This window comes from Humulus lupulus, chromosome X (genome assembly GCF_963169125.1).
Source record: "Humulus lupulus chromosome X, drHumLupu1.1, whole genome shotgun sequence".
NCBI classification, from domain to species: domain Eukaryota; kingdom Viridiplantae; phylum Streptophyta; class Magnoliopsida; order Rosales; family Cannabaceae; genus Humulus; species Humulus lupulus.
In genome coordinates, this window is record NC_084802.1 from 190,078,436 (window position 1) to 190,099,952 (window position 21,517).

Sequence of the window (21,517 nt, forward strand, 5' to 3'; positions counted from 1 at the left end):
CTTCTCTCCAGCCCTTTCTGAGTCTTTTTCTCTCCTAAACCGTAATAAAAACTTCAATGATGTTTTCAATTTATTCTAAAAAGATGCTCATCATACATCGCTGAAAAGTGGCAAGAGCATTACATAACCCAAACGACATACGTCGGAAAGCGAATGTACCAAAAGGGCACGTGAAGGTTGTCTTCTCTTGATCTTCAGAAGCAATAACAATCTGATTATATCCTGAGTAACCATCAAGAAAACAATAATAAGGATGACTTGCTAACCTCTCAAGCATCTGATCAATAAAAGGTAATGGAAAGTGATCTTTACGAGTTGTCGCATTCAACTTTCGGTAGTCTATACAAACTCACCACTCGATTTGCATTCTTTTTGGTACCAGCTCATTTTCATTGTTCTTTACCACTGTGATTCCAGACTTCTTTGGCACTATCTAAACTGGACTCACCCATCTACTGTAATGTCCCAAATTTCCTAATAAGGTTTAGGACCTTAATTAGGAGGCCGGGAGGGCCATAATTGATTTATTATGATATGTAATGATTATATGCATGTTTATACGAATTATATTATTTTATGATGATGAATGCATGCTTATGGGCTTATATTTTAAATGCAAGGGTAATTTGGTAATTTGGCCACTGTGGGCGTAATTGTATATTTTGGGTGCATGGTTGAGATTAAATATAATTTTACCACATTGTGTGTGGGTTGGTTCGAGCTTTTCGACATGAGACGATCATGAGATGTAAGTGTTCGGTCTAGTCATAACGAGCTTAAGTTCGGGGCTCGGGGTGAGTCTCGGGGTGATATTAATGATTAGAGCATTACCGGGAATTAAAGGGTAATGGGATATGATTTATTGGTATTTGAGAATATGGAGATTAATGGGAAATTGGGAAGCGTTAATTATAATTAACGGTATTGGTTTGAAATGACGATCTTACCCTTGGAGATGTTTAGAAGCTTTTAGTGACCTAGGGGCACTTAGGTCTTTTGGCATGGGATAAGTATCAATTAGAAGGCTGTGGAGAAATAGAACCAAAACAGAGCCAATCTTTATCCTTCTCCCTTCCTTTCCGTACAAGTCTTTCCTTCATCCTTCTCCTTGAATTTTGAGAGTCACCTTGAGGAGTTATGCATGGAGGTCAAAGGGAACAAGCTAGGAATTGAGGTTTGGGCTTAGGAACTTGTCACAACCATTAAAGGAGGTTCAAGCTTGGGTTTAAGGTGAGCTTTATCCACTAACTTTCTGGTTATACCCTGTTTTAGTGTTAGATTTCAGCTTGTGTTTTATGGTGGCTTGTTTGGATTTGAGGAAGTTTTTATTGGGGTTTGCTTTGGGTTTTATTAAGGTTGTGGTATGGAACAAGTTTATGGATTGTATTGGAGGTTTGAGTGGTGTTCAACTGGGTTTGATGGATTGGTTCTAAGAGAAATCGTAGGGGAAGAAAAACAGGGGTTTTTGCTGAACTGGGGGTTGCGCCGCGGCATGGCCAGGGAGAGCCGCGGCCCTTGGTGTAAACTGGGTTTTGGGCGCCTTTGTCTGGGGGGCGGGCCGCGGCATGGCCAAGGAGGGCCGCGACCCTTAAGGTCATTTTTGCCATAATGGGGTTTTTAGCTTGGGGATTTAAGCTTTAGGCCTCGGGGTTGAACCTACTATCCGGTTGAGTAGTATTTGAGGTCCCGGAGGTTAGGTTTTGGTTTAGGAACATTTTATTATTCATTTTATTAATGGTATCCCATATGTTTGGTTATGACTAGGTGACCGCTAAAGGATGAAAAGCTGATCGTTCTCAAAGGTCGTTTCTTTTATTACTTCTCGCTCGAACCCGAGGTAAGAAAACTGCACCCCGTATGTGACATGCATGGCTATGATTGATGCATGTTGGATGTTTAAATGTAAACATTGATAGCATAATGAATGCTTGGCGATCTTGCCCATTTGCATATGATTATTAATGAGGCATGCTGGGTGATTAAGTGTGATGCATGTGATGCACGAGAAACATGTGATTAGGGCATGCCATGAATGATGAATATGAGATTGGCCAGAGCTTGAGTCTCTGAGTTTGTGCATGATCATGATTATGCTAGCAACTGTTTAGTAAGCATGCTAAATGCCCTATTCTTGGATAATTGGCATATGATACATATTGATAGCATTGCTTACTTGTGCATGGCACTGACTAATTAGTCAGATTTGGCAAAGGTGCTAGTATCAACTGTGAAGTCGTGACTCACTAGTCAGGTTCGGCAGTGGTACTGGGCACTGGTCACGTTGCACTGAATCGTCAGACAGAAATGGCAAAGGTGTTAGTATCAGCTGTGAAGCTGTGACTGAATAGTCAAGTTCGGCAGTGATACTGGACATTGGTCACCCAGAATTGGCAAAGGTGTTAGTACCAGCTGTGAAGCTGTGACTGATTAGTCAAGTTCGGCAGTGATACTGGACACTGGTCACATAGCGCTGACTGATTAGTCAGAATGGTCTTAGCATGGTTCACGCAAGCCAACGGAGATTAGATCTAATCGATTACTAGCATTGAATGGCTCAAGGAGCATTAATGCCTGACCGACCCTGAGGGTCGATGAACAAACAGAGCTTGAAGGCTAGTGGCTTACCTATCAGCCACTCTCTTGCTAGAAAACAGAGCTTGGAGGCTAGTGGCTTACTTAACAGCCACTCTCCCGCTGAAAAGAGAGCTTGGAGGCTAGTGGCTTACTTAACAGCCACTCTCCCTCTTGAATCATGCGATGTTCACTCATTGGTTTGAAAGCTTTATGTTCAATGTGAATATAATGATAATCGTTTGATAAAGTTTATGAAAAGTGTTATGTTTTCTTGCTGGGCTTCGGCTCACGGGTGCTACGTGGTGCAGGTAAAGGCAAGAGGAAGCTGGACCATCCTTGAGTTGGAGAGCTTAGGTGATGACGTGTACATATGCAGCTGCTCGACCGCCACGGCCGAGGTTTAAAGTGGAACTAGGGTTGAACCCTGTTTTGCCGCTTAGAACGGCCTGTTGTAAATATTTTCTGTAATAAACTCTGAAATTTATATTTTCGGGATCCCAATGTATATATTAAACGTTCTAGTGAAACGTTACATCTTAACCAAAATGTTTAATCCCTAAACCGCTAATCATACTTAGATCACGATTTTGGCCAAATGACTCGATTAGCGAGTTTAGCACTGTTTACAAGGCACACCGTAACGGTCCCAGGAGTTGGGGCGTTACATCTACTATTTGAAATTGGATAAATAATACCCACACTAAGGAGCTTTAGTGTCTCCTTTTTTACAACCTCCATCATAGGTGGATTTAATCTCTGTTGTGCCTCACGTGATTGTTTAGACCCTTCTTCAAGTAAAATTCAGTGCATGGACATAGAAGGGCTAATCCCCTTAATATCAGCAATAGACCAACCAATGGTTGTTTTATATTCTTGGAGTACTCTCATTTTTCTTCTTGAACTTGGTTAAGATCTCTTGCAATTATAACTGGAAGTGTCTCGTTCTTCCCCAAGTAAACATACTTGAGATGCTCCGGAAGTGGCTTCAATTCAAGTGTAGGAGCTTGAACAATTGATGGCTACAATTTCTCATTAGAAATCGGTAAATCCATAAATGCAACCTTCTTAAGTCTTGTCAAAACCACTATTGAGTGTGGTTATGGTATCCATGATCTCATGAGAAAAATCTTCATCGGTCAACACAAGATGCTCTCTCAATGCAACCTCCAAACAATCTTCATTATGCAAATCTAAAACTCGCTGAGAAATGATATCTAACACATCAAGAGAGTAAACAGCATGTACATCACTTGGATACATCATAGCCTCAAAAATATTAATTCGAATTGTCTCCCCATCAAATTCCATGGTCAATGTACCGTCATGCACATCAATCTTAGTTTTTGTAGTTTTCATGAATGGTCTCCCCAACAAAATTGGAGTGGAGCATGGAATAGATTCATCTTCCATATCAAGAACATAAAAATCAGTTGGAAACACCAATTCATTCACTTGAACTAAAACATCTTCTATTATACCCCTGGGATAAGCATTCGACCTATCAGCAAATTGAATAATCACCCCTGTTTCTTCAAGTGGACCGAGATTCAATGAAGCATAAATGGAGAATGGCATGACATTTATAGAGGCTCCCAAATCCAACATACAATGCTCAATTCTTTTATTACCAATAGTGCAAGGGATAGTAAAAGTACCAGGATCCTTACACTTTGGTGGAAGCTTCTTTTGAAGAACTGCAGAAACATTCTCCCCCACACTAACTTTTTCATTACCCCTCAACTTACGCTTATTAGTGCACAACTCTTTCAAAAACTTGGCATAGCGCGACACTTGTTTAATAGCGTCAAGAAGAGGAATATTCACTTCCACCTTTCGGAATGTATCAAGAATTTCCTTGTCATCTTCTTCCTTTTTAGTCTTCTTCAGTCTGCTTGGGAAAGGAGGTGGGGTGACAAAAGTAGGCTTAGGGGTTGGTTGTCTTTGGAGGCACATCTTCATTAACTGAGCAATCAACTTGTGGCCTGGATGACAATTTACTGGGCATTGGAGGACTAGGTGGATCATATTGCTTCCCGCTTCGCAAAGTTACTGCACTAACATTCTCCTTGGGATTCATCTCAGGTTGTGAAGGCAATTTGTTAGACAGATGAGCTTCCAATCTGTTATATGATGCTGCTAATTGTCCCACCTAATTCTTCAAACTTTTGATGGAAGCTTGGGTGGTTTGCTGAAACTGAAGAGTATTTGTAGCAATTGCATTGATTAAATCCTCAGTAAAGGGTTTGGCACTTGGTGGTGGAGCAGCTTGCGGTGCTTGCGATGGTCTAGGTACAAAATTATGTTGAGACCGCTGTTGCAAAGTGAAACCAGGTGGTCTCGTAGATGTAGACTGTGGAGCAACTTGTTGTTGATTCCCATAACGAAGATTTGGATGATCACGCCAGCCGATTATAAGTTTGTGAAAATGGTTCATAGTACATGTGACGTAATTGACTAGGGAAATTTCCTACAGCATTAACACCCTCAGTTTCTCCCTCAAATGGAGTAGGGCAAGTATCAGTAGCATGCCCCACAACTTGACAGATTCCACATGGCCGCACCTGTTGGCCTAAAGCAAGTTGTTGTACTACTGCAGTTAATTGGGCCAATTGTTGACCAAGCTGATTAGCATTAGAGGTGCTCACTTCATTAGCTGATTTGGGTGGTGGAGTAGGATCTTGGCGAATGCCAAACTGTTGTGAGTTAGCAGCCATATTAGAAATCAAGTTTCTGGCTGCAGTAGGAGACTTATCAACTAGTGCACCCCCACTTATTGCATCAATCATACTCCTATCCAGTGATTGTAATCCTTCATAAAAGTACTGAATGAGGAGTTGTTCACTTATCTGATGATGAGGGCAACTAGCACACAACTGCTTAAATCTCTCCCAATATTCACTACTACAAAACTGAGCTTTCTCGACACCCAACCACGACAGTCAACTCTGTTGACTGTCGTAATTGCTTAGTGGGACTCTACGCCGACAGTTAAAAACTGTAGGCATAGAGACCAACGCCGATAGCTGATAACTGTCACCGTTGCTTTTGACTGTCGCTATTGACCCCAATACCGACAGTTAATTCGAGACCAATGCCGATAGTTAAAATGTGTCACTATTGACCCCAACACCGACAGTTAATTCGAGACCAATGCCAATAGTTAAAATGTGTCGCTATTGACCCTAACGCCGACAGTTAATTCGAGACCAATGCCAACAGTTAAAATGTGTCGTTATTGACCCCAACGCCGACAGTTAATTCAAGAACAATGCCGACAGTTAAACGTTGTCGCTATTGACCCCAACGACAACAATTAATAAAAGTCTAATGCCGACAGTCATAAAATGTCACCAAAATTCAAATAAAAAATTATAATTAATGAATAGTATAATTTTAAAAAGGGATATTTGCGGCATAAGTACCCAATGTTTGGGTTTTGTACGCGGCATAGACCCAATGTTTATTTTTAGTGGCAAAAGTACCCAAAGTCAGTAAAACTGTAATTCCGTCAGCCTCCTACGTTAGGTTCCGTTTCGTGATGACTGGACCAACACGTGTCACTTCGTGATTGGTCCAACTCAATAATATTTTAAAAATAATTATGATTTGGACCAATAAAAACGTGATACGTGTCTGCCTAACGGAATTACAGTTTTACTGACTTTGGGTACTTTTGCCACTAAAAATAAACATTGGGTCTATGCCGCGGACAAAACCCAAACATTGAGTACTTATGCAAACTAGATTTTTTTTGTTTCTAAATTTTTCATATTATTAACTTTTGTATTTATAATAATTTTTATATTAAAATTAAAATTTATTATTCTTTGACATATTTATAAAACTAACTATATTATTCTTTAACATATTTATAAATTTTGTATTAGTTAAAATAGAGTTGTTTTATTAATTGAAAAATATTATAAAAAATCAATGAATAGTATAATTTTAAAAATAAAGTAAATTATGTAAATATATATATATTTATAAAAATTATATATGTATTTATTAAAAAAAATTTAAAACTAGATTTTTTTTTCTAAATTTTTCATATTATTAACTTTTGTATTTATAATAATTTTTATATCAAAATTTAAATTTATTATTCTTTAACATATTTATAAAATTAACTATATTATTATTTAACACATTTATAAAATTTGTATTACTTAAAAAAGGGTTGTTTTATTAATTAGAAAAATATTGTAAAAAAATTAATGAATAGTATCATTTTAAAAATAAAGTAAATTATGTAAATATATATTTATAAAAATTATGTATTTATTAAAAAATTTTAAAACTAGATTTTTTTTTGTTTATAATTTTTCTTTTTATTAGCTTTTGTATTTATAATAATTTTTATATCAAAATTTAAATTTATTATTCTTTAACATATTTATAAAATTAACTATATTATTAATTATATCATTCTTTAACATATTTATAAATTTTGTATTGGTTAAAAAAGAGTTTTTTTATTAATTGAAAAAATATTGTAAAAAAATTAATGAATAGTATAATTTAAAAAATAAAGTAAATTATGTAAATATATATTTATAAAAATTATGTATTTATTAAAAACTTTTAAAACTATATTTTTTTTGTTTCTAAATTTTTCATATTATTAGCTTTTGTATTTATAATAATTTTTATATTAAAATTAAAATTTATTATTCTTTAACATATTTATAAATTAAATTAACTACGATGCTGATTGGTAACAATTAAAAAATAATTTTTTATTTAATTAATTAAAAATTTGACAATTAATATAAAATGTGTTTGGTAACTCTATTTTTATTTATTATTTTTTTAAATTTTAATTAAAATTTATTAAATTTTGAAAATAGAATTTTTTCACTTTCAAAATTTTTTTAAACCGTTTTCAACTTTTTTTTTCTCTCTTCTTCAAATCAACACCTCATATTTCATATTATTAAACAAAAAATAAAAATAAAAGTTATCAAATGCGTTTATTATTTTTTATTTTTAAAAACAAAAAACAAAAATAGCTACCAAACATATTTTTAGTTTTTAAAAATAAAGAAACAAAAATAAATTATATTTCTATTTTTTTTTTTAAAAATTAAAAAATAAAAATTTTACCAAACACAACCTATATTATTAACTATATTATTTTTTTAACTCATTTATAAAATTTGTATTAATTAAAAAAGAGTTGCTTTATTAATGAAAATATATTGTAAAAAAATTTAATATATAAATTTATTAGTTATAATTTTTTTTATTAATATATATATTTAAATAATATTTTATAAAAATGTATTAGAGTAATATCGACAATTAAAATGTATGAGAAAATAATTTTTTTTAAGGGGCAATCCCGACTTTCAGACTCTAAATTTTAATTTCCCCCCACTATTATCTTTTTCCCTCTTCCTCTTTCTTTCTTACAGCCGAAACGTTCAACCAGCCGCGTGCGACCATCACCACCACCTCTCACTCCTTACCCTCTCCCTTTCTCTCAGCCTTTCATCCACTCCCTCTCCATGTCTTATTCTTCTCCTCTCTTGCACGAATGGCAGGCCTCACAAACGAAGGGTCGAAGGGGTGACTGATGAACGACAGAGGTCAAAGGGGGCTCACGAACCAAAGGTAGTGGAGGACGGACGACGGCGAGTCCAAGGGTCACGAACCGAAGGGTCGAAGGGTCGAAGGGGTGAGTTCTTATTCTTTTTCTTTTGCTTTTGTGACTGAGTTTTTTCTTGATTTTTTTTGTTAATGCTTGTGGTTCTCATTTGTAGGTGGAGGTGTGTCTCATGGTGGCTCATTAGTTTGGCTCAGGAGCATATTCGCAAGGTACAATATTTCTTCTTCTTCCAATTTCATTCATTTATGTTGGGTCTGTTATGTTATAGTTCATTAGTTTCTGCGTGGTTTTAACTTTTTTCTCAAGTGGTTTTGATTTGAAATATTGAATATATAGAGTTTGATTGTTAATGATATACTGATGTTTGATTGTCTACTTTAGTTTCCTAATTAGTTTGATGATTATTTGAGTAGTTTAAATTGAAAGGTGAATATGGTCAAATCTCATTTGAGGAAATTCATATACTGTAGTCTTTTTGGATGAATTTATGGTGCTAATATCAGTGCTTGAAGCTGAATTTTTTTAATCAATTTTGCCAAAATTTAGTTTATTGTTTTGCTGTCTTGTTTGTTAAAAAGAGATGAAATTGACTAACTATTGAATCAAGTTAGCATGTTTTATGAAACGAAAAATTGGACATAATTTATATCTCTATAGAGTTTGGTACTTTTATTTTGTTTCATCTATTTTCTGCATATTGTGAACAAGAGCCGAGGGAATGGGGATGGGATCTCCATGTGATCTTTTTTAATCTGAGTTTTTTCTTGAGAAACTTCTATGACTTAGGTTTCCTCTCAAGTAAAACATTCATGGAATTTCCAATTGGATAATTAATTTTACTGAAATAGAATTGATAGAATTTTATGGTGATGAAGCTATTATTGTGACCAAGGCATATATTTTTGCAATATTTAATGAAAATTTGAAGCCTGGACTAACGTATGAGAGAAATTATTTTTGGAAGAACGCTTGAATGTTTTAATCCGTTGGAGCTATTCAAGCCGTTCAAGTGGCTTAATATATATGAATGCCATGAAATCAATCAATACCTGAAAACTTTTTGTTCTTTTTCGTACAATTTGTGAAAATTCATTCAATGCTTGAAAATTGTGTGAACTTTGTAACCTTGGCTCCATGATTATCCTTTTTCTGTTATACCTGTATAGGCTGGTTATTACAATAGTTTTATTAGTGTAAACCAAGCAGTGACACATGTTTTCGATAGCTTTTTCTAAAGAGTTCTACAGACTAGCCAATAATATTGCAGAAAAAATCATCTAAATCAGGTGCTGAGCTCATATTTCAAAAGAAATAGTAAATTGAATAACTGGACAGTAATACTAAGACCATCCTTTTTCTTTATTTATCTTAATTTGAGTAATTGCTTTTGGTTTCCATACCACCATTCAAGATATGTCATAAATGAACCTTATGTCTTACTATGCCATATCTCTGCACCAGAAGTTAGACCAAACATAGATCATAGCCAAGGCCTGAAGTATGATATTGAAGCTGAACGTTTACCAAGGCCTGCCCATCGATAGAATTGTATCAGAAAAAATAAAGGATTAATGGACGCCTTCTCCTCCTCCTTTGTCTCCAGCACCACTGCATTTTCCAACCAAAACTACATTCCTAATCTAAGTACCCTCAACTACTCCACTAAGCCTAATCATGACATCACCTCCGTTAGAATCGAAGACAAGCCTCCTTCTTCCACCACCACCACCATCAGCTAGCTATATGCATATATATGAGATATGTTAATCAGTTTGATATCATAGTGATCAATTTTATGAGTTTTGGAATTATAATGAATGTTTGTGTGTAGGCTAAATTCATATATATATATATATATAGTGTATTTAATGTTTGTAACGATTTGTGTAAATTTTTTAGTTTGACTGCTTATGATGGTCTTGCTTGTTTTTTTAAAGTATATTACTAAGCTTTTAAATAATGCCTTTGAGGTGTTTGAATGAATGATTCACTAAGATATATGTGAATAATTTCTTATCAGTGAGGAAATTGGATTTTTGGCCCTGAATTTTTTCTTAATTTGGCTCACGTTGATTATTTAAGAGTCCATAATTGTAAGTGTTAGTGTAAGACCCATGTATTTATGCTCTTTACCTATAAATATATATAAATGGCTTTATGAGTGTGAATGAGGTAAGTTTTAGTTATATATAGTAGGATGTGCTCTGTTCCATAATTTTTCAAATATTTCTAAAGAAATAGTTACAGAGTCAAATTGGACCAGTGAGTTAAATGATTTCAAGGAAGCATCATAGTATCACTTTTATATAATTAATTTATGATGTTTTGAAAATTTTTCTGACCATAGTTCATACTTATTATATAATAAATTGCCAAGCTTTTACTTTATTTTACAAGTAATTTATATAAAATAAATTAAATGCACTTCTTTATTTTTAACTCCATATTATCTTTAGATGTCTTGTTTAGTTATTCCTCTTTGGAAGTAAATGGGTTCAATAGAAAGAGATTGTGGGTTCTTTATCATCAGTATATTGACATTACTCTGGCTCTGCATGTGACACCCAGGTCTTCTGGGGAATCAAGAGACTTATGACTTCAAATTTTGTGAGGTGAGTCAACTTTAGATCTGTTTTAAAGCTTTTTTATTCATGGCCAAATTATTGAAAGCTCTTGAATATAGTATTATGGGTTTTTATTTATACTATCATAATTTATAAGTTATATATGTTGTTTATTTAATACATTGTTAATATAAATCTTGATGTTGAAGAATTCTGAGAACAAATTGCTCATTAGTATGCTAAAGAATATTCAGAAAAAGAAGTTTGTATCTACAGGGATGCCACAACCCTCTAGTAATTAATGCCAAATAGAGAGGACACAACTATGGGATTTGTTAAGCATGTTTGTGCAGTTTGTATTCTCCCACTCTAATTATGTACCTCTGCCTCTATGCAGTTTGCGTCCTCTTTTTTTTTTAGGAGCTATGGTAGTTGATCGGCCAACTAGTTATTGAAATTGCAAACATTATACTTGTTTTTGTTTTGCTAATCTATGCTCCAAATCATGTATATGTGACAAAGACACAAGCATTAAAAACAGATTGCTAATTGTGTCATATTGGACTCTTTATTATTAACAGAGGAGATTAGAAAGACAATCATTTATGTGTATGTAAGATCTCATGTTTTAGTTTCTTAAAAAGTGGTGCTTATTTTCCTTGGGTGTATTGTACTTTTCATCTCCCTATTCCTTGATGTTGTGAGTAACTGCTATTAATTCAAGTTTTCTAGACAAGTTGCAGGTTGCTGCTTCACTAACAAGGAAGGTGATGCTCATATACCCAATTACCCCAACTTGCCACCACAGTTAATTTGTCAGCTTCACATTGTGACTATGCATGTGAGTGTAATTGCTTTACCTCAGTTATGTACGTGGTTTATGCACTTCTTGTTCCTTGCATAATGTTTTGGTTCTATGGTGAATAGGCAGATGTGGAGTAGCGGTTGCCTTATCATCATTGAGTGGTTATTACCATTGTCTTTATTTTTTCCTTGGTATAATTCATGTCTTGCATGTGTATATATATAGATAAGTATTAAAATAGATTATCATGAAATGATCAGTAAGTCTAGTTAAGCTGTAAAATTTTATTTGTGTTTTTCAATATCAAAAGTTCTCAGTTTATTTATCATTGTTTTATGATAAATTGATGTGGATTCAGGGCTGGATTAAATTACTAAAAGATACGGTGTTGCAATTTTAAAGTGTGGCCAACCTTAAAGGTTCTACCATTATAGGTGAGATTCTATTTCACATTCTTATAAGGATATTGTTTAGTGTTATTATTTACTTTTAAAGATCTGATTAAATTATTTGTTTTTGTGTAAGTTTTTTTTATTAAACTGAGTGATCGTTTGGAGTTTGTACCAGCACTCTAGTTTCATATTTTATTAATGAATCAACATCCACATGCTAGCTTTTTCCATTTGTTGCTTCTTTATACTTCATAGCTTCTTTATAAGGTTTGAGCTATTTTCTTGCAATAAACATGACTGACATAAAGCAAAAATAAGGATTTCAGTATACTTTTAGTTTGATATACTTTTCTTTGAATTTGCAAAACTTTATGCAATCTATTACTTTGTTAGAAAGATTCTAGATGTGAGGCATTTGATGCACTTCATATCTGGTTAATAGATTTCTCTTCACACTACTACAAAAAAGGATTTTTAGGACTAGCATTGCGAGTCCTAAAAAAGTTTTTAGGACTCGCGGAACGCGAGTCCTCTATTTGAGAGCCTTAAAAACTAAGGTTTTTTAGGACTCGCGTAAAAGAATGTTTTTAGGACTCGCGTTGCAAGTCCTAAAAAATATGGTTGAGTGCCTTTAATTAAGTTTTTAGGACTTGCAACGCGAGTCCTAAAAAATCTGGTGCGAGTCCTAAAATATCTAGTTGAGTTCCTTTAATTAAGTTTTTAGGACTCGCATCGCGAGTCCTAAAAAATCTGGTGCGAGTCCTAAAAAATCTGATTGAGTGTCTTTAATTAAGTTTTTAGGACTCGCATTCCTAAAAGAATGTTTTTAGGACTCGCAATGCGAGTCCTAAAAAATCTGATTGAGTGCTTTAATTAATTTTTTAGGACTTTGCATGCACTTAAAAGTAATTTTTTTTTAAAAAAAAAATGTAGCTACAATTTTCATTTTGATTTAGAAAAAATGTATCCCTTTGAGTGTCCAAAATGTATTATATATGTTAGATTTCAAAAATTTCAAAAGAAAATACAACAAAATAATTTTTTATTAATTACTAAAAAATATAATTTCAATATTTAGTTTACTCGGCTTACAAAATCATATTACATGATAGTTTATACTACAATCAAATTCTATTATCACCAAATATTAAACAAGAAATGTATACAAAGTTAGTGAAATATATTTTTTATTCTAAAAACTTCAACTACTAATGTTGTCTAGTATTGCGCCAAAGAAATGCATCTCAATATAGACCTGCACATTATAAAAAAGTTCTTTAATACACATCTTGCACTGAAAATAGAAAATTAAAACATAGTAAAGTACACATCTTGCACTGAAAATAGAAAGAAAAAAAAAGCCAAACATAGTAAAGACACATCTTGCACTGAAAATAGAAGAAAAAGAGAAAAGCCAATATGTCACCATCTATAAAAAATCGGACAGCATATCCCTTAATTTACTAGCCTAGCTATTTGTTACATTCAACACCAACATGTCAAACAAATCAAATAGCACACAGATTTTCAACCATATAGTAACACCCTTTCATCTTTTCATTAATCAATAAAACAATGTAATAATATGTCTAGCTAGAGAATATATGACACTAGCTATATATTAAACTGCACCAATAATAAAAAATAATGTCAAAGATTACCTTATAACAATAATTCTTGATATAATATAATGATAATTTCCATCTCCAAGAGTCAATTTAATAAGAGATCGCTCATATGGATGAATAGTATGTCTCTTTGGAAAACTCTCCATGTAAGTCCTCAAAGGAGCTGCCAATTCCTGAAGACAGAGAAAGAAAGCAATATGTCAAAAAATTTACAGAAGAACCACTCTCCTTCCCTCTCAACCTCACCAACTACCAATATTTATGTAGAAAGTGCAAAACATATTACTATTCAGAGTATTTAATGGGTGATGATACTTTAAATTATAAATGACAAATGGAAGTTAAGAACAAACTTTCATCAGCGCATCAAGCTGCTTTGCACCGCTATTTCTCTCTCGCTTTGCAATGTTGGCAATGCCTATGTCATAAACAAGCTAGTTTAGCAGCAGGAGCTATAAACAGAGTTCCATCTAATCCCTTTATGTGCAGTTATGTCAACAAGAAACCACCCAAAACAATTACCCTTAGTTGAAGAAACTCTCTTGGCCTTCTTTATTGCTGAGTAAAGAATATCAAAAGATTGCATCACCATGGGCAGCTTTTGAAATGCACCAACTGTTTCAAGCTTCTCTGGTAATTTTTCCTAAATTAATAGCAACAGAATTACATCACTACAAAAAACTTAACTTTTAGTCACAGCCATTTAGTGAAAAAATATATGTATATATTCAGAAGTTTATATATTGTTCAAATACCCAACACCAAGGCTTGAGGATGATCAAACACAGTGCAGAAATCAAAACAACACAAGCAATTTTTTCCTAGTTCAGCTCCATGAATCGTACCTACATCCAACTAGAGCTCATCCACACAAGAGTCCCTTAATCCACTATAAACCAATAAGAACAATACAAACCTAGCCAAAGCAATTTGTCTTTGGCAACTCTCAATCTCTAAACAAACCCCTTTGTGAAAATGTAACTCTCAAAGCAAGATACCAATATAGAGAAAATCTCTCTCTTACTTCTCTCTGTTTATGTCTCTAAGAAATACAAGTCACACAAATTAGTTTTTAGAAACAAGTCAGACCTATATATATTAAAGGCTGAGACTTATGGACATAGACCTAAAACAATGGATTTAAAGGGCATAAAATGACAACATATGGTATTTGTTACAAATATCTTGGTTATGTATGACTATGAGAATTACTTACTACAAATTCCAAATATACATATATTTATTTGTATATACTCTGGCAGAATATATACAAATGGTTACTGAAGTATTTTGTTGAACCAGATAGCAAGAAGGAAGCCATCTTTTTGGATTTGTTGGAAGCCAAAAGCAAAATCTCCAGATGGAGATTGCCATGACTCATTTTTGGTAAGTTGCGCAGTGAGTGATGAACCCAAAGATATGTTCCTTTGAGTTTGATCAACACTAATAGTGCTGCTGATAGAGGAGAGCAGCATCAATATAAATAAGCTAAGATATATTGTATGTGAAGTAGTACTCATTTTTGTGTTCTAATGTAATGGAAGTATAAGAAAAACTACACATCTACCTACATATATATATATTATATTTGTGTTGGTAATTCCATACTTAATAATGGTGACTACTTAATTTCAAAATCTCAGAAGAAGAAAAGTCTATTTATTTAATATGGCTTTGATTTTTGGTGCCCTGTTTTTCTATGTTAATAAATGTCCATGTGGACTTTGAACACATTTGCTTAATGTATTTTATATGTTGTAATGAGCAATTGAAACACAGATAAAAAAAAGTATCAAAGATGGATAAAAGACCAAAAAAGTTTCTAAAGAAACAGCAAATAATTTGAAGATAAGGGTAAAAAAGAAAAAGAAGAATGCAAACCTTTCATATCAATCACCAAAGCCAAAAGCAAAATTCAACATCAAGTATATGTTAGCATGGTTTAATAGTTGAAGATTCTTCATTGGGTCCCAAACTTGCAATTAAGTTTATTGTTTTTGACTCTTATGACTAAATTCAAGCTGAGCCTGAGTCAAGACAACAGTCACCTCCAACCAAACACTCACATACAAACAAATTCATTGATCAAAATCATACATAAACCAAATTCAACAAACCCAAGTTCAAAGAAGGTACCAAATCAATAACTATCAATTTGATTCACTCTTTTTACAAGTCTTTCACAATTTTCAAATAAGATCATGAGACAGAAGAAATTCATAGAAATTCAATTCAATAACTTTCAAACACCTGCCACTCCAAAAGTCTTATAAATCTACAATTTGGCAAAAATGAAACAAATTTGATCAAACAATTTTAATAATCAAAGATACCCCAAAAAACAACACATCAAAATCAAGAAAAATGAAATTGTCAAAGGAAAGAAGAGATTTTGAGACAGGGCAAGAATTAAGAAATGTTTTTAATTAACATACCTGTGGTTTTTAATAATGATATATTATTGGATAAATTATTTAAAAAATCGATCTCATGTGGATATGGCACATACTTCCGGTTCCAAGAGTTACATGCGGATTAAAGTTGATGAGGTATGCATTATATTTTATTGAATTTTATGTTAAGTTAAAAATGTGCCTTAGCTGTAGCTTTATTCAAATAATTTGGTTTATGGGTTTTGGATTTGAGTAGTGTGTGAAGATGTAAATGAGCTTTGAAGAAAAATATGTAAAAGTCTGTCTCTGCAAACAAATACATGTTGAAGTAATAATCATACACAGAATAAAGCAAAAGAAGATAAAAAAAAAAGACAAAACATGGATTCAAATGGTTCATGTTTAAGAAAAAAATTAATGCTTTGTTGCTATAGGTCCAACACTCAATTCAAGTATCATGCCTTACCTCTGTTGCACTTCTTGTTACTTGAAATAGGTATTCATGTTCAGCATGTATACTTCCTATTCAAGTTTTTGCATCACAAGCTACACTTATAATACTCCAAGCATAGCTTGAGGGGGCTTTTAGTACATAAGTTAGTTGACAGTCAGGATTGTTAGTTATAGAATTAATTTGTTAGTGTCAGTTGGTCTTGGTGAGAATTAATTGTTAGCAATCTGTTAGTGTCAATTGATTTTAGTGAGCTAGCATATAAACCTCTTTCTTTCTACGCATTTTCTATTATTCTTTTCTTACTAATAATTGTTTCATCCCTAAGCTTCCTAAATCTTCCATTGTACTTTACATAAATCAATAAAAATCTTTAGCAACTAGATCATATCTTTAATTGAGCTTTCATCAATTTTTTCCTTCTTGTCTTTGCCTTCTCATTTCTTATTATATATATATATATATGTGTAAAAATATATAAATAAAAAAATTGGTGAACTTATCCAAAAGGGGTGATGATGATGATGATTAAGATGTATGCATATATGTGTGTGTGTGATATATAGCAAAGACCAATAATGGGATGTAAGAGACAGAAGTGAAAGAAAACATATTAATGTGTAGTAGGAGTGGTGAAAAGCCCCAATGAAGGAACATTATTAAGCAAGGCTTTTGGAATGATTATTCATTGAAATTTGGAGTGTTCCACTAAAACAATTCTAATTAGTACTAATATTAAGGCTAATTCTGAACCAAATCCATTTAAAAAATCTGCTTTCAAAACAATAGAAAAAAGAAACAATATCTCATGATAGTAAATTAGTTTCCTAACAGAATATTACCTTCTATTGTTAAAAGAAATGACAGTTCCTCCATCCCTATTGCCAATAAACTATTGATTTAGTTCTTTCTAAAAGATGACATGAAAATAAAAACATCAATGGACAGTTGAAGCTAAAAAAAATAACCTACTATTATTATTTTTCATGAACCTGAACCTTTTAACCAATAGGGGGCGCTAAAATGTATTCGATAAACAACCAGCCAAGAAGAAACAAAGAGAGAGACTACGAACCAAACTTGAAACCTGTTTAATCATAACTTGCAAGCTAGCTTCTCAAGTCCCATCCTCAATTTTCTGAAATTAGAAAGATTATACAGAAACAATTAGAAGAAAATTACTACACTTAACTTTCTTTGATAATATTTTCTCTAATTAATCCGCTAGACAACTACATACAAATATATTAGAGCATTAGATCATATATAAATCTTTATGATTACAGTTATTATATTAAAACTACCTATTCATGCTATTTTAGATCATATAACTATAAACCCAGCTACACAATTTATCATCCCTTTATGCTTTCTTTAGTTCTCAAGATTGCATATTAGAATCAATCAAGTTTTCCATAGTCTGTAGCAATACTATGGGAAGCAGCCATTGTGTAAAACTTCTCAGTATTTTCTAAAACCTGAAGACTAACAGAAGCACTCAAGTTTTCTTCCCAGAGCTCCTGAAAATGGTAAAGTTATTAGCCACCTAAAAGTAAAATATGACTGAACAAATTCAGAATGGGGTTGAAGCTTCAAGAGACAAAAATTCCCCATTGGCATAAATTTCAATGCTCTTAGGGTGAAAATGTTCATAACCATTCAGCAGCAATGCAGATCACCATTAGAAAAATAAATTAAACTCAAATATAGGTCAACAGAACCAAGAGGTATCACAATGTCTCAAACTTCCTTTTGGATGTGCATTGTAAAAACAAAGTAAGATCAAGTCACCAGAACTATTATGAAAACAAAGTAAGATAAATGAAGTCAAAGAGTAGAAGCACGCATACCTATCAAGCCTCTGAGTTGTCCAGCCCCAACGAGCCACCAAGCCTCCGCGCCGTCCAGCCCCAACGAGCCCCCAAGCCTCCACGTCCTGCCCAGCCCCTGCACCGTCGAGCCCAGCCCTCGAGCCACCAGTCGTTGCTGTCAAGCCCAGTCCCGAGCCACCAGTCATTGCTGTTGAGCCCAGCCCCTAGCCCCCTGCTGCCGAACAGCCCGACCCCGACCCCGACCCCCTTGCCGCCGTCGAGAGAGAGAAAGAGGGCTTCGGAGAAGAGAGCTTCGGGGAAGATAGAGGGAAAAGAGAGGGAAAAAAAGGAAGATAGAGGGGAAGAGGGAAGATGGAGCTCGGGGAAGATAGAGGGAAAAGAAGGAAGATGGAGGGAAAGAGGGAAGAGCTTCGGGGAAGATAGAGGGAAAGAGGGTTTCAGTTTTTTTTTTTTTTTTTTAAATTTTCTTATTTATTTAATTAAAAAATATATGATATCTAATATATAAATTCTTTTTAGTTAACTAAATTTCTTTTTATTTAAATTAAAAATATTTTGTGTGTGACTGAAATAAATCTCAAATGTGTATTTTGACCCTATATTTTTTAAACAATGAGACAATTTTAAGGACTTGCTTTGAGAGTCCTGAATACTCTATTAGCCCAAGTGTTTTTAGCCCAAGTGTTTTTAGGACTCCCAAAAGAAGTCCTTAAAATTGTTAAGTAAAACACTCATTTTTTAGCCCAGATTTTTTTAGGACTCGCATATTTTTTTAGGACACTCATTGCGAGTCCTAAATTGTGTTTTTTCAGGACTCTCAATGAGTGTCCTAAAAACTCCATAAATATTTTTAAGGACTTGCATTTATGTGTGTGTCCTAAAAAAGTGTCCCGTAAAGGGTATTTTGTAGTAGTGTCACCTGTAACTTATTTTCTTTTGTTTTAGTTGTCATTTTTTTAATCAAATGATGGGCTATTGACATAGCTAATTTTTTATTGTAACCACACTCAGTTCTGAACCTATAATGGCTTCATGCCAAGTATGATTACATCTATGGAACCATGGAGAATTTGTTAGATGCTTTAGTTCTAATGGTTCTTTTGCAGCACTTTTTCTTTGAAATACCAACTGTTCCAGAATAAATTGTTGTATATTGTATCATTGTGTATGCATTTTTTTTAATAAAGAGCTACAACTTTTAGTGTTTCAGGAACTAAAGAAAAAGAGCACAGCAGTTGCTGCACTCAAGTCACTTCAACATAAATTTGAGAAATACAAGATAGAGTTGAACAACTCGAATAAGAATACTCGAGTATGCTTATAACTTGTTCATGTGGCACAGAACTAGTTACTTATAAATTGAGATTATATTTGTACCAATATGATGAAATATATTTTGATTAAGTTTGTTATGTAATTTTTGTCTTTGTAATATGTAAATTTGGTTTATTTTTTGATTGTTGACTGTTGTTGGTGTAATAAATTTATAAAATTATTGAATAAAAAAGTTTATAAGTTTTTTTTCTTTCATTAGAAAGTGTTAGAAATAATCAAATATAAATTTAATGTTACCAATGTTAATCTAATTTAATTTTTGATGTGCATTCTTTTACTACAATTGTTGCGTTGATTTTGAAACCAAGGGGCACTGGCAACATATTTGCAATGTCCTATGGTGTGGAAACTTTGCAATAGTTAAAAATTGTCACCATTGAGAGCCAATCACGATACCTAATAACTGTTGGCGTTGCCAGCAATGGTGACACTTATTAATTGTCGGCGTTGCCAGCAACGGCGACACGTATTAACTGTCGGCGTTGCTAGCAACGACGACATGTATTAACTGTCGGCGTAGCTACCCCTACGCCAGCATAGGCAAATACAACAGTTAGTCGACTGTCGTCGTTGCTCAATGGCGACAGTTAAAAACTGACGAGAAAACCCGTTTTTGTAGTAGTGATTCATACAAAGACTTTCCTGTATATTGCCTTAGACCACAGATCTCTTTCCTGATGCTTCCAACTTTAGATGTTGGAAAATATCGCTCCAGAAATATAGTTTTCATACCATTCCAGGTTTCAACAGTACTAGGTGGAAGATAGTACAACTACTTTTTAGCTACATCCTTTAGGGAGAAAGGAAAAGCTTGCAGCTTAATTTGTTCTTCAGTCACTGTAGCAGGTTACATACTAGAACAGACAATATGAAACTCCTTCAAATGTTTATTCGGGTCCTCACCAGGCAACCCATGAAAAGAAGGCAATAAGTGGATGAGGCCCGACTTCAACTCAAAGTTAGCATCCAAAGGTGGATGCTGGATGCAAAGCGGTTGTTGGTCACGATCTGGCGCTGCCAACTCTTTCAATGTCCTTTGCTGGGCCATTATTCTATAGGATCGAACTGAATCGTCAGAATTAGATTCGTTGTTAGACGGTAATGACACTTTAACAGGATTGACTTGTGGAGCAAGACGTTGAAAGAGTGGATTATCGATGATAGTCCTTGAAGAACGAGAAGCTGACGATGACTCAAGATATTGTTTAAGCCTAAATAACCTTTCTTGGGTATCGTCTTCACCAAACATATACACCTGACAATGCCATAGTAAAAACTAATTAGTCACAAATAAATAAATTTGAATAATAAAGAGAATAGCAATAGTCCCCGGCAACAGCGCCAAAAATTTGATGGTTGTCGTATACTACAACAAATTTAACAATGATTTTTCTTTAAATATTTGCAATTATTTTGGTATAATAGCAAGCACAGGTCGAACCCACAAGGATTATCGTTCACTTTATTATTCAATAATTAACACTAAACTTAAAAGGGAGATTTAGATTTTGAACTCAAAATCAAATAACATAAACTAAAAAGCAAATAAAAATTGATATTACGATATTAGGAAACAGTTAAAGGTTAATCTCCACCCTCAACAATCATTCATAATCACTAATAATAAATATTAATCCAATTTCTCAATTAAACTAATAACCCTGCAGATAACGCTGAAGCAGATAATTATCCTAGTCTCCCAATTATAAGTAATCAAGGCGAAGCGCTCAATAATTAACTCTTTTAGCTAAGCAATAAATCTATGAAGCATACAATCTATTTAACTTAGATAAAGCATTAAGTCCTATGGAGACAAGTTAATGTAGGCAATACATTAATGAAACATATAATTCATCTAACCTAGGTTCTATTTTTCATCACAATCAATAATTCTTTTGACATCACTATCAATTGCAATTTATCACATACACT

At 33.5% G+C, this 21,517-nt stretch overlaps 2 protein-coding genes across 5 annotated transcripts; one reads left to right on the forward strand and one right to left on the reverse strand.

Annotated features, from left to right (window-relative positions):
• The first annotated feature begins 5,426 nt into the window (after window positions 1–5,426).
• LOC133806534 (uncharacterized) lies at window positions 5,427–15,305 on the forward strand. Its single transcript, XM_062244622.1, has 7 exons — window positions 5,427–5,432; window positions 7,930–8,245; window positions 8,339–8,394; window positions 10,754–10,797; window positions 11,482–11,590; window positions 11,913–11,988; window positions 14,877–15,305. Exons 1-6 carry the CDS (start codon window positions 5,427–5,429, stop codon window positions 11,952–11,954), a joined length of 573 nt encoding a protein of 190 aa, XP_062100606.1. The 3' UTR covers window positions 11,955–11,988; window positions 14,877–15,305.
• Window positions 12,983–19,116, reverse strand: LOC133807031 (uncharacterized). Of its 4 annotated transcripts, XM_062245155.1 has the most exons (7): window positions 18,269–19,109; window positions 17,494–17,556; window positions 17,261–17,296; window positions 14,097–14,217; window positions 13,928–13,992; window positions 13,608–13,747; window positions 12,983–13,201 (listed from the first exon to the last, which is right to left on the reverse strand). In XM_062245155.1, the coding sequence occupies exons 4-7, from the start codon at window positions 14,164–14,166 to the stop codon at window positions 13,165–13,167; spliced, it is 312 nt and encodes a 103-aa protein (XP_062101139.1). In that variant the 5' UTR covers window positions 14,167–14,217; window positions 17,261–17,296; window positions 17,494–17,556; window positions 18,269–19,109; the 3' UTR covers window positions 12,983–13,164. The 4 variants fall into 4 exon arrangements, with proteins under 4 accessions (XP_062101139.1, XP_062101137.1, XP_062101138.1 ...); XM_062245153.1 differs by lacking the exon at window positions 17,261–17,296 and having other exon boundaries at window positions 18,269–19,116; XM_062245154.1 differs by lacking the exon at window positions 17,261–17,296 and having other exon boundaries at window positions 17,506–17,556; window positions 18,269–19,114.
• Between the last annotated feature and the right edge of the window lie 2,401 nt (window positions 19,117–21,517).

What these genes read in the sequence shown, in the direction of transcription:
- LOC133806534 (XM_062244622.1), top strand. An exon ending in CTCAGGAGCATATTCGCAAG is followed by an intron (nt 8,395 to 10,753) that starts GTACAATATTTC and finishes TGTGACACCCAG; the next exon opens with GTCTTCTGGGGAATCAAGAG. An exon ending in TTCACATTGTGACTATGCAT is followed by an intron (nt 11,591 to 11,912) that starts GTGAGTGTAATT and finishes ATGTGGATTCAG; the next exon opens with GGCTGGATTAAATTACTAAA.
- LOC133807031 (XM_062245153.1), bottom strand. Translation starts at nt 17,517, where the DNA reads ATGATTAAACAGGTTTCAAGTTTG. An exon ending in TTAAACAGGTTTCAAGTTTG is followed by an intron (nt 14,218 to 17,493) that starts GTTCGTAGTCTC and finishes CTATTAATTTAG; the next exon opens with GAAAAATTACCAGAGAAGCT. An exon ending in TCAAGAATTATTGTTATAAG is followed by an intron (nt 13,202 to 13,607) that starts GTAATCTTTGAC and finishes TATAATGTGCAG; the next exon opens with GTCTATATTGAGATGCATTT.